An 18655-nucleotide genomic window follows, 5' to 3' on the forward strand; every position below is an offset into this window, starting at 1 on the left:
AATAACTTTCATTGAATGGGTTAAATATCAGAGAGGGTTTCACAGGTTCCTCCTTCCAGGTCTTGCTCCTTGCATAGTCCTTACCCTCACACCCCAGTCTCCCCTGTTGGCTGGAAGTAGGAGTTGGAAGAAGGAACCTACATAACACTCAAAGCTCCTCCCCCATACCACAGTGGACTCCCTGCACAACTAATCCCCACAGCTCCCAGCTGCAGCCATCCAATTCCCAGCTCACACAGGTTTTGGGGGGAGCCCTAGAGCTGTTTCTGACCTGCTCCCACCCCATGCTGCAAGGAACAGCTGTGGCAGTACACAGATTTCTCCTTCCAGCCTGCTCCTGTCCAGAAGAGAAGACAGGGGGAGAGAGCCAGGCAGGGAAGGAGGAAACTGCCACCACCAGTGCCCCAAGCCGAGGCAGGTTCCCTGCACAGCTACTCCCTGTAGTTCACAGCTGGAGTGGTGTGATACTTGAGTCTAAGACGAGCCTTGGGTTTCCCCATGTTCAATGGGGAAAAGAACTCATCTTGGACTTGAGTAAATAGGGCCTCTCTCCGATTCAGTTAACCTATACAGTACAAATCTACCCTGCCCTCTCGTAGCTTTCCTTATAAATAAAGTGTAACAGAAAAAACCCCCAATGCACTTAGGTCTAAAGACTAGAAGTTCAGCATTCAGATGCAATTCTACTTTGGATGTATACAGAAAACATTTAAGGAAAAGTCTGACAATCCATAATCTTCAAATGAACACCCACAGTGTTCAAAATCCATACTGTTCAAGGTTCAGTAAATTTTAGAATGTGCAATATGCTTTCAAATGAGACAATAAAGGAAATACTTAAGTTCCAAATACAAGGGTACTAATGAATTTCAGAGCTCCAATTTTCTTTTAAATATGTTCTGTCTGCCAATTCTGAAGCTCCTCATTGTGACAACCATCCTGACAGAGACCTGTATAGGCCTAGTTCATTTCACAACACTGTTAAGATAAACAGTGTTTTATAAAAAAAAGAGTCACTAATGAGAAGATCTTGATTTTTTACCTAAAACAAACAAGTACAGATGCAAGGGGGGCAATAAAGTGTATGCATACTTGATGGCTGACTACCAATGGTAATGTACTGAAAATGGTTGACCCAGGTAAGTTAGGCAACCTGGGCAAGTGACCCATTTCCTTATTGTACTGGATGTCTGATTCAACCCATTTCCTTCACCCTTAAAAATCTGATGAATTGCAAGTAAAACCAAAAACAATCAGTAGAATCTTACTGTAATCCTGTAGTCTGTAACTCTACCACCACATCCTTCACTAATTGATGGGGGATCTTCTAAAATTGATCGAGAGCTGCTTAATACGTGCAAAAATATTTCTCCTCCATGGCTACTAAGCATATGGCTAATTACTTTAGAGCCTGATTTCCGTGGCTGTTCCAACAAAACAGAACGACCTATTAAAATTGAGATCATTTTAGTTAATTATGAATTGCAACTTATATATGATTTTACCTTGCCCAGTGAACCCTAACTGTTAAACTAACCTACAGCTATCTTACTAAACTGGAATTAGGAGTTCTACAACTCTTTCCTATTTGATTTTAATTCCTGCCTTTAAATGAGCTATTATGAAACTTAATGCTGTTTTTGTAATTTTGATATAGATAGGATTTCAACCAAATACTTTTATTTCTTTTTGTATATTTATAACATTTAGGTTTTAGGAAGATACATTTGTAATAAGGAATGAGAATGCCGTATTATATATAATCAACTTACAATTTTCAACAGCTTATGTTTTATCTTTGTAAACCAAAGTGCAACCTAAACACAACACACTGTTTCACTGAAGACCAAGACCATGGCAATTTTAAGTAGCTACCCTGTGTTAATTATTTAAACGTAAAAGCATCCTTTTTTCTTTTAAAGGGGCATAATTTTCAAATATAGAGGTGTTAAAAATAGCTTTATTTAAGTTCCCTAAAATTGAGTTAGGAATGAAAAATTCTATCCTCTAAAGAGTATTGTTTGTTACAAGAAAACAAAAAACAGGGAGTCACAGAGCTTATTTTCTTGAAATATATTTTGGTTACTTTCAATTCCAAACACTGAAAACAAGTCAGTAGGCTCAGTTGTTAGAAAAACTAGACAACGCTAATTACATTAAAATAGGTATGAATTATATTTTTAAACATCTATTTCTCTTCCTCTCCACAACCCCCCGTTTGAAAAACTGTAGGGGAAAAAAACCTTCCATTTTAAAAAAACGTACTTCTAAGTACATTTTCAAGAGTACATAGCCTAACACTTGTCATTAAAATAACTGTGCAGGCTATTTGCAAGAGAAGTGGCAAAACAATTAACATTTTGCACATGTATTCATATTCTGCGGAGGCCTACAGTTTGGATCTACTTTCAACATTTAAAATGCCCACCACTTCAGGCAACATGATTTATGGCAGGAGTCTGTTTAACTGATAAACTGCCTGTTTAAACTAATCTTGGGCATACCAAATTACACTGGGATCAGCCAATTTCATTCAAGCAAAAAGCCATCCCAGTATACAAAAACAGAAGTCAGAAACCCATGACCTGCTACTTAGATCAACTGTAAAGTCCAGGATTAACCGATTTTTACTGAAGGCTGACAATCTTATATATTATTACTCCTACTCATAACTGGATGCAATTTAGACTTGAAAAATAAGTTACAGCATTAATAAGGAGAAAGAATTTTTAGTCTCTTGAAGGAGAGCTGGCAGAGGAAGTAAGAACAGATAGCAAACTCTCCATCCTATACTAATTCAGTAGAAATGGATTCATATTTTGCACTAACATGCTTACTACTTATAAGCTGTTTGTGAGGACAAGAAAACCTATCATCTTATTTTCTGATGAGAAAACACCGTTTTTCAAAATCTAGCTAGTAATGCATACTCACTTTTTCTGGTTTATTGATGTTAAAATGTGATAGCTCATCACAATACAATTCTTTCCCTTTCTTCTGCTTCCTATTTCTTCCATTTTTCAAGGGAATACACATTAGGGCTATGCGAAGTTTCGGGTGGTGATTTGATTGAGAGGAGATTCAGCCTGATTTGACAGCCCAAACTCCAAAACCAAATCAAATCAGTAGACCAATAAAAAGGTCTGAATTGATTCAGAAAAGATTTGGTGAGTTTCAGAGATTTGGGTAGTCCCTGCTCGCTACCACAGGGAGCTCCGTGCTGTTAAGTAGGGGGCGGAGGAGCTGCAGAAGGGGAAAGGGGACCATGGGGGACCCCCACCAGGCCCCATCCCCCACGGCTGCCCCACCTAGCTCCAGCATCCCGGTTCTTTAAAAAAAGCCCTGCACTCACCAGTTGCTGCAGTGGCTGTCGGGGTTTGTGGTAGAGCCCCCCACACAGCCTGGGCAGTGGGATGCAGCGGGGATTGCCCCCCAGCCAGGCACCAGCTAGTAAATGCCAGGCTTTTTTTAAAGAGCTGGGACTCTGGGGCTGGGAGAGCAGGGAGGGAATGGGGGCTCATGACAGAGCCCCCCATGCAGCATGGGGCAGTGGGGATCGCTCCCCTGCCTGGCAACAGCTGGTGTGTGCCGGTTTTTTGTTTTTATTAAAGAGCCAGGAAGCTAGGGCTGGGTGGGGCAGCCACTGACGGGGCTGGAAGAGTGGGCAGGGGGTGGAGCCAGTCTGATTCGGAGATACGGCCAATTCGGTGGCAGCCAAATCTGTATCCAAAGCGAATACTAGCTGCTTCACACAGGTCTAATATGCATGTCATATTCTATTTGTATTCAGGCACACTTATCAGTAAAATTACCATGGTGCTTGTCTTTTACTGCATTTATTATTGGTTTTACATAGAACAGGTGATATGTGACCCTATAATAACCACTGCATATATAAATTTTTAACACTGCAAGTATACAGTGCAGTTGCTATACAAATTTTTAAAAAATAACTGTTCTATCAGTAACATCAATAGCTAAACTTGAAAATGTTTAGCCAAGAAAACAATTTACCATTAAGAAGAAAGTTAGTAAGGCAGGACGATGGTCGGCTATTTACATCTACAGGGGAAATTCTGTATGCTCCAGTGCAATAATGTAATTCTGAAAAATAAACAGGCAAGAATATTTTTAGTGTGGATCCAAAAGATTGAAAAGAATAGACTAAACAGTATGGAGGAGAGGGGAGGATGCAGACATAAGCTACTGTCTTGCCCACCATATTCTAAGGTCTTAAATGACTGTAGGCCTGCAGAATCATCTGCACTGGCTGCAGAAATTTGTTTTAAGGCGTTTTTTTGTTGCTGCTTTTGAGGAGGGTAGGAAGAAAAAAAAAAGATACACAGGGTCTCAAAGTTACAGAGCCAGGTAGAATATTGTAATATTCTAGAACTGATGAAGTAAACCATAGAAGAATAATGGAGAAGGAAATAGGCTAGATGTTCAGTCATTTTCTTTCTGCTGTACTAAAAATACAACCCACTGGAGAAAGGGTGGGGGGGGGGAATCCTGGTTTTCCCCCTTCTGTGTAAATAAATTACACACTAGCCAGGTCAGGGACATTCAATGCGACAAAATACTGACTGTTGGCCAAATCACGATGAAATGCAGGCTGCAGTTTCTTTGGAGGTCTCTTGGCTAGCAGTAAATTGTAGTCAGTGGGTGCAGGAAGCAGAAAGGAAAGGGAACAGCAGTACAATCATCTGGCATTTATTATGTCTGGGTAGCCCTGGAAAACCCCTAGTACATGGGAGTTTCTCTCAAATGCTTACAGAAAGTACATTACCTACCAACACTGTTTGTTCGGGGTGTACACCACTTTAATGTTACTGTTTCTTTAAATGTGCCCTCTCTGCTATTACCACCTATGTGATTATCACCTGTAACATCAAGTTAGAGAAAATAAATCAAATCACCAGTGTTCATTTTTTTATTACTTTAGAATGTAAATAAAATAAAATAAAATAAAAATCTAACTGTAACCTTTAGAGTAAGCATATGGCGGTACTGTAAAATCAATCCCCACTAGACTGAATGAGAATTAAAAATAGGCTCTTTTCAGAAATTTGAACATAACAAAAACTATTATTCAACACAGAAGTTTAACAAAACTCAAAACCCCTCACTGCAGGCAGAAAGCAGACACATTCAAGTTGTACAGCATAACAGCTATATGTAAGGTCATGAAAACTTGTGCCTTATGAAGGCATTATATTATTTAAGATGGTAGCCAAAAAGCCCCATTTGCAATGATTTATGAAGAGAAACAGCTTGCTTTAAACATCTCACTCAGACACTCAGAGGAAAGGGAAGATCTTCCATGCAAAGATCCTGAACTACCATTATTATTATTTTATATTTATTTTAAACAACATATCTGAAAATTATAATTAAAAACATTTCTAATAGAGCACATTTGACATTTTGATTTCCTCTTTTTCCTTTTGGACAAAAATGGTCTCATAATTCAATTTGTTATCTTATTAAGTCCAATATGAATACCTCTTCACATGTTTTACTGGCCACATGTGTTAAGATACGTTGCTAAATACCTCCTTATAAATATTTCATTTGCAACTGGTCTGACAGGCAGCAGCAAACCACAGGAAGGCTATAAAATAGAGAGGCATATCAATGCTTCATAAGCACTGAATCACAGCAACTTCTCACTAATTAATGCTTTGGGCTAGTCTGCACTTCCTAAAAACCATACTTCCTCTGTGAATTTTGCATGAAGATTTAAATAATGAGAATAATGGTCAGCAGAGTCAATGAAATTTAAATGGGACATGCTGCCTAGCTAAGTCTCCCCTTTATAATATACAGTAAAATCTCTGTTATTCAGCATCCCCAGGGTAAGGGGACTGCCAGTTACGTGAAAACTAGCCAATTACCTGTCAAAAATATGATGGGAGGAGGGGAGTGGGTGTGGACAGAGCCCCATGTCCCACCCCGTCCAGGCGCACTCCCCCCTTCCCTCCTGCTGCTTGGGGTCCAGGCCCACTCCCCTCCTCCCTGCTGCAGCAGGGGGGAGGGCATTATCGGGCTCGAGGGTGGGGACAAGCTGGGCCACCGCAGTGGGGAAGGGGAAACAGAGGGCCCGGGCTGACTCAGCAATGGGAGGGAAATGGGAGGAGCGGGCCCAGGCTGGAGGGTGGGAAGGAGGCTTACTCCTCCCCTTGCCCCTGCCGCTGCCATGTCAAGCCAGGCCTGCTGCTCTTTCCTCACTGACCACCACCAGCATGGTGGGTCAGCTTCTCCCCCACTTGGGCTCGCGCCTCCTCTCTCCTCACCTGTCAGGCCCGGGCCCACTCCTCTGCTCTCCCAACCATCACCACAGAGCACCCACTCCTCCCCCACCTTGCATCAGGCTCACTCCTCCCCCCACTGCATGGGCCCAGGTCGGTCCTGCAGGTGGTGACAATGGAAGGGGGCATGGGCGGGCCAAGGCTAGCACCAGTAACCTAACCCCCCTCCCCCCCGAGCTGTTCTGCCCCCCCATGCCACCGCTGTCACCTCCAAGGAGCAAGGCATGAGCTCTATCCCGTGTCCCCACCATCATGGCAGCGCTCCGCCATGCTACCACCTCCTGTCCAAAAGCTTCTTTGCACTCTGACTGGATGTTTGTCAGCCAATCAGAGCGTGAATAAAGCATTATGGACAGACAGGTAGATTAAGGTGTTTATAATATTATAACTCTGGTTATCTGACCCACCACCCCGGGAGGGGTGTGGCAGCAGCCGCATGCAGAGCAGCGGCAGTGCAGGGTGGTGGATGGTGGCAGCTGCCACCGGGTGCTAGCCTTCCCCTGGCCCTCTCCCCACCCCCAGTGTCTGACCAGCTGGCCAGAAACTCCAGTTAGTTAAATGCCAAATAGCAGAGATTTTACTGTATTAACATAGACAGAATTTGAATAAGCCACCTGCTCATGTAAACTTGTCTAATATTTTTCCAGTAAAGGGAAATTAACTTCTGCAGTATCCAAGCTTTTATGGTTGCAGAGAAAATATTCCAAATGCAACCTAGAGGAAATACTATTGCCTTTCTCTGCAAAATCTATACTGCTACTGAGAGTTATAGCTTCATTTTGGTGCACTTTGATCAATAGACTATTTACAACTTTTACTAAAGATATTCAGAACCCCAGTGAGTTTCATTTGGCACATGGCTGGAAAGGGGACAAGAAAGTCCAGGTAGACAGACAGACATGAAACAGGTTAAATTAATAGCTAGAGTACTAATCTATCCTTGCCTACCCTTGCAGGAGAAAAAATTATTTGGGGTGGTATGGGAAGAGAATGATCCCTCCAGGAATCAGAGGGTTTTTAGGGGCTTCACACATTTATCATATACTTGACATCTTTTAGCCAAAGGGTAGAAATCTACTGGATTGAGGGACACAAGTTTGTTGGCACCTCAAAGCTCTCAGCAGCTAGGAAAGAAGGAAGCAGAAGACAAACTTGGCTTACTTGGACTGGTTAATATTGACTATGGAACTATTCTTCCTTCATATCAGTTTTTAGTTGATCAATTATATTCTCTGGCTATTAAATGAATAGCATGCCTTGGAAATTTTAGATGCAAATGGAGACATGTGAAAAACATGCAAAAAAGAAGAGGAAAAAGATAAGAAGTACACTAAGCACTACTACAAGAAAGAAAAAAAGAACAGTGACTTTCAGGGAGTTACACTTTTAAGCACAGCAGTTAAAGGATGTAAGAATACACATCTGATTTGTGTCTTCAAACTGCAGAAAGAACCTGCAGGGGAGGGCACTCAGGCAGGAAAGTATTTACCAAGTGTCTTCAGAAAATATTTCTTCCAAAAATCCTACCAATAAGTATGCATATACCCCACTTAAATTTTACACAGAAAAATCCATACATTCATGTGAAAAGACAAAGAGTAAAACATGCAAGCAAAGAAACAAAACACCCCTGCATGTTACTGAGTAAGTAACAGTTGGAAAGAAAAGGGGGTGGAGGAGAAAAGAAGAGGAAAAAGGAATTCTGTTACTTTAAGTTGGGAAGGCAAAGATACTACCTGGGTTATAAAGAGCAGACCAGTCCAAAAGCATTACGGTACATCCTAGCATCTCTCTCCTCCCTCAGCTTTTAATCACTCATTCCCTAAAATCTGGAGCACAGTAATTTTAGAAGGCAATTTGGGGGAGTAACCCTTACACTAGCCCATGGCAGTGTACAATTTCCAACTTAAAAAGCAAACTAACAAAAAAAAAAAGTCACCCATCCTTCACCCACAAAATTCCAAATTTAGGGAGGGGAGTATTTTATTTGTATTTTTCACTATTTTTTAAGATGGTTGATTATTCTTCTTCACTACTTTAGATAGATATTTTAGGTAAAACTCATATTTGGCCATGCAATATCTGTACATTCAATATTTTACAGATCATTTAAAACTTAGAACTTGGACAGCTTCGTGCCCTGTTTCTTAACCATTCTATCTGGCAAAACTATCCAAACTAAACAGCCTTCAGAATTGTGCTGAACTGTATGAAGCAAAGACAAACTAAGAAATCAAACAAACAAAAAAAAATCTATAGCAGAACATTCTTTATGAAATGTTATCTACCATACCCATTGATACATAAAAGAGGTGATTCTTTTGTATATTTATTAGATTCATCAGGTTCTAAAAATTTTAGATGCATCTGGAAGTAAAGCAGTAGGCTCCCAGCGTCATATTAATCCAAACACTAAAATCCTGGTATATGATAAATAACACCTCCTATACATTAAATTGGATTATGACCTGTCAAATAATCTATATGGTAACTATACCAAGGGTGACCAACCTGTGGCACTGGCCTAGGCAGCCTGTGTGTGTGGCACACAATAAGTCAGGAAGGGGGCAAGTCGCACAGTAGCAGATAAGGCAGGGAGCAGAAAACAGAGCAACAGGTTGGGCAGAGAGTGCAGGTCATGGAACAGAAAGCAAAGCAGTAGATTGGACAGGGAATACAGGGCAAGGAACAAAAAGCAAAGCAGCAGATTAAGTGGGGAAGGGATTTAGAATGGCATTTAGGGAGGGTGTGGGTTTAATTTGTGGCATCCCTGCCAAAAAGGTTGGCCCCCACTGAACTACACAACTGAATTATGTCCAAGTAGCAAAAAGCTTCTTGAAGGATCCCAAGATAAAAGAATAAATCCTGAATTCCTGAAATCCTGATCCTTGGAAAGGAGCCTGGAAAATGTGAGCAACTTTACTAACCAAGAAACAGCCAGTTCCTTGTCGCACTGACAAACGTTCTGAAGTACAGGACAGGATGCAGAGCTGTCTGTCCTAAGACTTCCAACAACAAACTTTATAATAGCTCTTGGATAATTTTTCAAAAACACTAAATGCCAAATCCAGATAGGGACTGTGCCATGCACAGTGATGCTTAGAACTGCTACACAACATTTAGGCACCCAAGTCCTGAATTGAAATTCATGACACCAAATTCAGCATCTAAGCTCCTTATATACAACACAGAATATTAAGCATCTAAGAAGGAGATTCACAATAGGCAGCATACTGAGCTGAAGTAGCCAAAAGATTCACTCAAAAAAGGAGTGTGGGGGAAATACCATCTTTATTTTAGATCTGGGCACCTCCCTATTATCTAGAATTAGGTGAATACGTGAGATTGGAATTCACAGTCCAACACCCCCTCCTGGACTTTAACTGTCTCTCTAGACCAGGGTGGGAAAAATGGCGGATGCAGCAAGTGGCTAGACTCCATTTCCCAGTAGAACCTGCCTGTGCTGGTCTGGCTAGTCTCCATGGAGACTCCAAGAGCAGCAGGGCTGTGATAGCTCTGTTCTCCCAGGGTCTCCATGGAGACAGCCCAAATGGTCCTGGCAGGGCAAGCAGATGGGCGAGGAGCTGTTCTGGGGCCAGGATCTTGCAGTAGTGACAACACAAGGCTGGAGATGGGGCAGAGCCATAATCTACCACCTGCATGCCCCTGCCCGCAAAACCTGCTCTCATTGCAGGGGTGTGGGCATCGGATCATGGCTCTTGCCCCAGTCCTGTCACTGCCACAAAATCCCAGCCCTGGCCCCAAAGCAACTCCCTGCTCAGCCATTCACCCTGCCAGTGTTGCTTGGGCTGGTCTCCATGAAGACCCTGGGAGCACAGGCCATTGCAACCCCGCCTCTCCTGGGGTCTCTAAGGAGCCTGGCTGGAGCAGTGCAGGCAGGGGCTGCTGGGAAAATGGAGTCCACTGCAGGCCCAATCCAGCCTGTGGTCTGGACTTTGCCCACCCCTACTCTAGACACAGATATTTGGCTCACACTTTTCTCCTAACCACAGTCACAGGTGTGGGCAAAAGTGGAAATCAGCAGCACCCACCTTTTATATAATAACCCTCAAGGTTACAGCACTCACTCAGGAAGAAGGAACCATAGGTCCTTGGCCCCCTCATAATCCACACCTTATTTTCCCAGGAGAGTGCCTTGACTACCAGGCAAAAAGTAACACTGGGGTGTCAGTGTGCAGAAAGTAATGAATGGAACATAAATTCAGAGCCTAGGAATTAAGAGGCTCTCTGGGGTTAAGAGAATCAGGATGCTAGTCAGGATTTCTCCCAACACTGGGACACTAGATAAATGCATTAAGCGGTCCTGAAAATAGGGACTCCAGCAGCACCACCACTACTATGCTACAGATTCAAGATCAGTCCTTCTCCCTTGATTTACCTGGCCTCATAGATTTTGCTTCAGAAGGAGAGATGTGGCAAGGCTAGCTGGGAGCTGTCTTCTTCTCAAGGATGTGAGAAATGAAGACTTAAAATCCTTAAGGCTGAGTAGTGTCTACAGATATCAGACGTTCTGTGTAAGTGCTCTAACTTGTAGGCTACTGCATAAAGGTGGACATTACTACTACCTCCTCCTCCTCCAGACATGATTTTTAACAAAAGTGACTAATTGCCATGTTCTGTATTGAATTCAGAGGTAGTAGCATGTTAGGAGACTCAGGCAGAGAGGTGTGTAGTTTGTGAATCCCACTAAGACATAAGGACCAAAGAGTTATCAAGATTCAGGCATCCAAGGAAACTTTTTGGTAAAAACTAAGGGCTCTATTAGAGTACGGTAAGTCACCTCCTACAAAGGCAGGTAAATGACAGAACCTACTCTGAATACATTACTTGCATATAATGCACACTGTGACCTCTAGCAACAGGTTTTGAGTTGTTGGGGGGGGGGATGTTGTATGCAAGAAAATATGGTACTTCAAGCAAGCACACTAATTTGTATTAATAATTTTTTTAAAACGCTGTTGAACAAAGCAGGTCTTGTATAAAACTTATTTCTATATCTTTTAAACCTAAATTAACAGGTTCTCTGTAAGCAGTACATTACAATTCAACCCATACAATCCTATCAGGAAACAGATTGATACATTCTTCAAGTACAATAGGAAATCTAAGATGGCAAATAATTATTAAACAAATTTCTCTCAACAAAAAACTACGTATAGAAAAGGTCTGTTGATTTTAAGATTTACATATACTTACTGCCATCTAAAAAAGATAAAACATTTGATTGCGCCTATAAGCCCATGAGTTTACCAGGATAGAAAGCAAACAGTACAGAAATTGACAGTTATTGTTTCCTCTGTTACAAGTTCTTTATTTTAAACAGTTTCCCTTTCACATGCAGTATAGTTACTGGTATATAGAGAAAAATCACCATTGAGCTTTTAACATATGTAACTGGTTATCTATTTCTTAAAAAGTCACTTTTGTCAATTCTTAAGAAGTTTTAGACTATGAAACTGTTCAGACACTTTACAGTAAACAGCCCACCCAACTAGACAAAAGGAAGAACTCTTTGTTCTCACCTGTCTTATTAGATCCTCTTTCTTTTTGACACCGCTTAGTTTCTGCCAGACATGCTTTGGACAAACGACAAGCACTTATCTATGAATGACCTCAGAAATTCTCCCACCTTCACAAACACCTTGCTTTTCGTTTAAACATCTGTTCCCATTCAACCCAGCAGCTGCATTCTTACACCCACGTAACAAATTCAAAAAGCCTCTGGTATGGCCACAGGCACATGGCATCATCATCGGTACTATGTCTAATTTAGTTTGATGCTTCTATTATTTTTAATTCATTATTTCATGATTCCTTCCCTAAAACATTCATATTCATGCTGATGTTCAAAGGTCAATATTTTTCCATTGCATCTCAAATGGCTTTAAAAAACTAATACTTTAATAAAGCAGCTTGCTTTTTTCTACTTTTTAGCCCAATTCAATGTAAAAGTTTAATGTCTATATCAATTTAAAGCCATGATCTAAAGCTCTCAAATGATCCTAACTTAGTTTTAATGACTTTCATTAGAGACCCTCTCCAATATGATTTTTCCTACTTACCACTTTTTATAAAGTCTACGTGTGCTTCTTTGTGATGGAGAAGCTCTACATCATAATTGGCAGATGTGTTAGCATGTTGTTCTTCCTTTAAATGGAAAAGAAATGAAAAAACAATCCTGTTTATTGCTTTAAGTAGAGATTTATTGAATAATGATATTCTTCATTTTTTTCTTTCACTCCCATAGAAAATAAAGCTGCAAAGTGCACTGGATAAAGGATTATAATGCTGACAAAATTATTTGTTCTCTGATCCATCTATTTAAAGATGTAGTTCCCTGTTTTTATATATTTTTTAAACTACAATACTCCAATTTATAAATATGCCATAAAATATCCACATTGCAAAACAGATAGATAAAGGAGAGGGACATGCATTCTAGTTTTTTTCTTTCCTCTTTCTTGCAAAATGTAACAGCAAAGTGTGTGAGTATGAGTGTGATTCTAGTATCTTGTATCCAGAGGTAAAAGAAACTGAAACACCTGTTTCAGCTTCCTAAGCAGAAGCCAGTAATTAAATCCACTGATTACAAAAGCAGTTGGCAGTGTCATTTGTCATATCTGAGAATTTTTTCTTAACCTGAACTAATAAAGGCATTCACTTACAATAGTATTTATCTTCTTGCAGTTAAGGAATAAAAGCTATCTTAGTTTGAATTGCGGGTATAAAGTTAAAAAATGAATATTCTGTCAAAGGACAGTGCAACTTTAAACAGCTACAGCAGATTACCAAAAAACTGAAGAGTAATAATTGCAATTTGACTTAACCCCCCCCCCCCAACATATTTTAGTACTAAAAAAAGCACAAAGGCAGGATGAAGAAGCTTAACTAGCAGTACACAGGTCAGTAAGTTACAAACAATGTATCTGCAAACCTAAATAAATAAATAAAATCACATTTATGCTGTGATCCATGTTAGTTTCCCTCGGGTCATCCAAGCAAATCACTTTTTTAAAAGTAAACCACCTCTTTAACCTATGAAATCCATGGACTGGTACTTTTTTTTCTTTCTTACTTCTGTGTATAAGCACTAGCTAGTAATATTAAGACTTCATTTTTTGTGCATTCTTTCAATCTGTTTATAAACAGGCTTACTGTGCTTCAGGTCTGGCAGCAAAATACAATTTAAACTGGGGCTCCTATTTATTAAAAGCCATTTAGGATTTTTAGTTGCATTTATCTTCATGGCCACTGGGATGGCTATCAGTTAATTTCAAAGAAAAGTAAACAACTAGCAACATCTGTAGCTTCTAAAGAAAAAGCTGCATTAAAAACCTGTCATTATTAGCTGCACTTGTAAACCCACCCCTCAAGCTTTCCATCAATTTATAAACTTTAATTAAAAACCATTATCTTCTGGTTAAAATTTAGTTATAGACACCTTTACGTTGGGTGGGCATGAAAATTAAACAAAGGAAAAAGACTCACTAGGCCACTAAAGTGCACAAGGTTCAAGAATATCTAATGAACACAACAGTAAAAAGACAAAAGAATCACAGAAAAAAATAACTAAAGGCAAACAAGATTATAGTTATATAAAATAACAAACAGAACAGAAATAACAGTTGTATTGCTGAATATGAATTGTCAATATAGCAATACAACATTTTGTTCTGTGATCCTCCTTTTAAAAATTTACTAACCTGGTCACAGACACTGAATGTGGGCTAATAAAAAAAACAGAGAATATGATATGGAGAGAAAAACAATATAAAAACACTATTAAAATAAATATTAAATTTTCCAAAAAAAGTAAAAGTTGATGATGTAGCTACTTAACATGAAGCTATAGCTACACTCTTACCTTCATAGGAATATTGGTTATTGTAGTTGAAGCCAAATCAAAGTGTTGCTGTACTAAAACATTCAGTTTGGTAGCAAGATGCCGTCCAGCACGGACACTATGCACTTCACTGGTTAAGACAGATGAAAGCTTTAAAAAAAAAAAAAAAAAAAAAGATACAGAAAACACGGTGTAAGTGGATCAGTTTTTCAGAACTTTAATCTACAGAAGAGTTGCACCAAACATAATATAAGACTGGGTGTGTATGATATTTCTTCAGAAAGAAAAAGATTAAAAATATTTATAAAGTAACCTGAGGTACTGCAATGCTATACAGTTCAGTCCGTCTTAATTTAGTCAGTCAATTTAATGTGCTCAACACACCGAGCTGTTGGCTAGAAGGGTCACAGTTAAGAGGAGTCAGTATCACACAAGATTGGAATCCAGGATGTCCCTAATCCTAGTCCCAGTTTGGCGAATTCTTTGTCACAGGGCCTGAAGTCCTCTCTAGCTTTGTTTTCCAAGCAACATTTAATGCACCTACCTGACTAGTGTTTTTTCATATATGTTTTTTATAATGATCAGGGATATTTTTTTAAAAATATTCTGAGATAGATAGATAGATGTATTTCTGAACTGATAGAATGACTATGAGGTAGTCATGTCTAATTTTCCTCCATTAGTGACACTGATGTGTGCCTCTGAAGTAATGATATCCTAAGAACTATTTGAGAGAGAAAATTTAGGATACAATAAGAGTCTGATCTATCCATCTCAGAATCTTTTAATATATCCTAAGTGTCACTAGCTTCCTAACTAGAGGTGCACCGATATATCAGTCCAATATCAGATTGACACCGATATAAAGAAAATTTACTATATCAGAAATCGGCCGTATCAGGCCGATAATTTGGCTGATAAATGGCCTGTGCATGTGCACAGCCACAGCGTAGCACAGGTGGTGAGGAGCATAGTTGGCAGCTTGGAGAGCTGTATCCAGCTGGTAATTCTGGTGTTGTGGAAGTGGGGGTGGGCAGGGATGTGGAGGGGCAGATCAAGGCCCCGTGGTGAGGGGGGCTGTAGCTGTAGCTCCACTGAGGTCTTCAGGGTGGGCTGGGGCAGGGCTACACTCACAAATTCATTGCAGCTCCTTCCCAGTGCAGCCCTGCCCCACCAGGAAGAGCTTGGCACAGCCTCAGCCTGCCCTGCGCAGACCAGAGGGCACACACCCCACACTGACCTCCTTGGACGAGTGGTGGGAGCTGCCAAGCAAGTACCGGATGAGCCACTGAACCAGTGGCTCTCTGACAAGTGGCGCACAGCAGCAGGAGCCGCTCCCCACCCTTTCTGCACAAGCCGTGGCACCAGGGCTGTCCCTAGGGAGTGGACAAATCGGGGCAACCACCCCAACCCTCGCAGAGCTGGGCAGAGCAGCTGCAGAGACTCTGCACCACTGCCTTTACATCCAGTTGCTTGCTCCACCCCCCCGATTGGTAGCAGCAGCTTCTTCAGGTCAGAGGCATGTAGGATCAGAGTGGGGGAGGGGCCCCGCATGGGCTGATTTGCCCATGACCCCGCTCAGGTTGGTGCTGCATGGCACTGTCCCGTACCTGCCCTGGCAGTGCTTACCCCAGCCCCTGCCCCAGCCCTACACCTCCCTCACAGTGGGGCCCTTGATCTGCCCTTCCATACCCCCTTCCTTCCCCCCACACCAAACTTACCAGCTGGAAGCAGCTCTCCACGCTGCCAGGCTGGGTATTGGAAATCAGATCAGTATTGGCTGATATGTCTCCTTAAAAATCAGCTACCAGTATTGGCTGCAAAAATTTCTATTGGTGCACCCCTATCCATAACCATATATAGAAAAATGCACGTCTATGCAAGACACTTAATGCGCACTAGTGTAATAACACTGCACAGTAGTGTGCTAGGCAAAAAAAAATGTTAATAAGCTCCTGTGCAATAGCATTAGTCTACTGCACAGTAAGTGTCACTAAAAAGCCATGCGCTGGCACTACTGCATAGTAACTGTACTAAACTAAGCAAGTACTAAACTAAATGCGCAGTAACTACTGCACATTAACGAACGTGTAAACACACCCAGTGTGTTATTCTATAGGAGGAAAAGTACTATATTAATTTTTGCTTTCAGAATGACAGCGTTGGCTGTAGTTTATGGAATGATACAGATATATCCCGTATCAATCTTTTCACACTTTCAATAACTAAATATATATTTTTAGGACACTGCCAAATTATATTTTTAAATATACCTTTACTTCTATTATAGACAAAAATGTTAAGATTATTAAAAACAGAGAAAACTGGGGAAAAGTGACACAAACCATTGTGTATATATTTTATTTTTGACTTACAGTAACTATTCAGATAATTTATAAATGCATGTTACTGAGCACTGAAAATATTAACCTAAAATAATTAACTGAATATACTACCACTATTTATAATATAGTCTTATTCCTATGATGTTTATTTACTGGTAGCTGAATGAAATTCTAAAAAAGGATTTGCCTACATCTGTTTCCAAAGAGTAAGTATTGTATTTAAGCAAATTTAAGACAAGGTTTTTCTCCCAATTCAACATGGAGGTGCAAAGAAAAACCTGGTCTCAGATTCAAGTACCAATGGCAAGGGATGCTGGCAGCTGCAGTTATAGCCCTGACCCCACCCCAGGCCCAGGGCTGCTACCTGCCACTGGGGGGCCAGAGCTGTTGTTGTTGCTTGGCTGGGGTGACTTAAGGTGGACTGTATAGGAGAGAAGGGAGTGCATGGCAGCAGGAATGCAGGGGAAATTGTACAGTGCGGGGGAAGCAGAGGAGCATGGTAGACAGCAAGAGAGCTCCTTTAGCCCTAGCCCAGGGATGGGCAATTATTTTGGGCAGAGGGCTACTTACTGAGTTTTGGCAAGCTGTCGAGGGCTGCTTGGGTAGCCCTGCCCCTTGACAGGTGCCCCGCCCCCTGGTCACCATCTAGAGACCAGAAGTCCTGCCCCTAGCCTCTGCCACCAGAAATCCCTCCCCATGCCCAGTACTCCTTTGGGGAAGAAGGTTTGCCATCTTAAAAGGGGGGGGGGGAAACCAACTATACACTAAGAATCAAAACACACAAAATAATATATTTTAAGTTAATAAAAAAAAAAAAGTTTTTTTCCTGATTTGTGCGCGTTTGCGCTGTATATGTAGAAGTGATTGCATAATAGCTCAAATGCAATCTTACTCTTATATAGTGTGTGGGGTGTGCAGGGATGTCAGGGGGTATGGGTGGGTGTGGGGAGCTGTGTGTGTGTGTGTGTGGCTGTGGTATTTGCGAGAAGGGTTTGAGGGTATGTGGACTGTGCATGGGAGACCCGCACATCCCCCACCCACTCCGAGCCAGTCAACACCTGCCCTCACACCACAACAGCCCAGAGCTCAAGCACCCTGCAGTGCCTGCCTATCACCACCAACAGTGCGCAGCCCCAGGACGCCCCGTGCCCACTCTGCACCGTCTGGCCACAGCAAAAACTGCCTGGCAGTGGAAAGGAAGAGATGCCACTTTCCACTGTGCCAAGCAGCAGTTTCTGCCCAGCTGTTACTGCTCAGCCCCAACAAGCAAGCCAAGAGCCAGCATGGGGCCCAGGCTCAGCAGCAGCAGTGCAGGACAAACTGTTGCTTAGCGCAGGGGAAAAGTGGCCCCTCCCACTGCTGGCGCTTCCTGGTGCAACCGCTTGAAGCCCATGCAGGACTGCCCTGTGTCTGCTCTGCACTGCCACCACTGTTGCACAGGGCAGCCCAGAGGTGGCAGTGATGCGGTAGAGATGCAGGATAGCTCTGTGTGGGCTCCAAGCGGCTGCACCAGGAAGATGGGGGAGATGGAGGGAGAGGGGCTGCTTTCCCACATGCCGAGTAGCAGTTTGTCCCACGCTGCCAAAGATCAGCCCAAGAGGGGTGAGCGCAGGGCACGTGGGGTTGGTACTATGTGCGCTAGGCCCCACCTGTACTGTGGGGCTGGGGGAGTAGGAGCAAGTGGGCACATGGGAACACAGTGCCAGCAGGGCCCAAAACAGGATGGCAATAGCATGGGCTCCTGGCCAGCAAGGGCTCTATGGAAGCAGGCCAGCTCCCCTCTCTCTCTGTTGGCACAGCCCAGCCCAGCTCCACAGACTCCTGCCAGCCCACGCCCTGCTGCTCTGGGCGCTGCCAGCTCTGGCCCTGTGCTTCTGCATACCCGCTCGCTTCCACTGCTTTCCTGCCTACCCACTGGCGGCTCCTAATCACGTGGTTCCTGGCTGTATGGCCACAACAGCAGAACTCATCAGGAGGACTGGGGTGATAGCATGCAGTTCTCCCCTGCCCGTCCCCCACCCTTCTTACCTGAATTTCCTGTTCCGGTGCAGGGAGACAGGAAGAACCCCATGGTCCCAGGCTGGAAGCCTCTGCCAGGTAAGGGCTTCTGCCAGGGAAAGTGGGGGGGCGGGGGGGGG

The 18655-nt window shown here is 42.3% G+C and overlaps 1 protein-coding gene across 3 annotated transcripts in view; it reads right to left on the bottom strand.

Moving 5' to 3' along the window:
- ASUN (asunder, spermatogenesis regulator) overlaps nucleotides 1-18655 on the bottom strand; it is a 44913-nt gene that overhangs the window by 7363 nt on the left and 18895 nt on the right. The window contains exons 7-12 of one of the 3 annotated variants that reach the window (XM_019515707.1): nucleotides 14194-14322; nucleotides 12392-12476; nucleotides 11852-11905; nucleotides 4791-4880; nucleotides 4015-4104; nucleotides 1269-1327 (exon numbers count right to left, since the gene is read on the bottom strand). In XM_019515707.1, coding sequence (XP_019371252.1) covers nucleotides 1269-1327; nucleotides 4015-4104; nucleotides 4791-4880; nucleotides 11852-11905; nucleotides 12392-12476; nucleotides 14194-14322 — 507 coding nt within the window. Of the gene's footprint in view, nucleotides 1-1268; nucleotides 1448-4014; nucleotides 4105-4790; nucleotides 4881-11851; nucleotides 11906-12391; nucleotides 12477-14193; nucleotides 14323-18655 lie in introns of all 3 variants that reach the window. The other 2 variants (XM_019515705.1, XM_019515706.1) reach the window with 2 other exon arrangements.

This window comes from Gavialis gangeticus, unplaced genomic scaffold (genome assembly GCF_001723915.1).
Source record: "Gavialis gangeticus isolate Ggan-Ray unplaced genomic scaffold, GavGan_comp1, whole genome shotgun sequence".
Classification (NCBI taxonomy): Eukaryota; Metazoa; Chordata; order Crocodylia; family Gavialidae; genus Gavialis; species Gavialis gangeticus.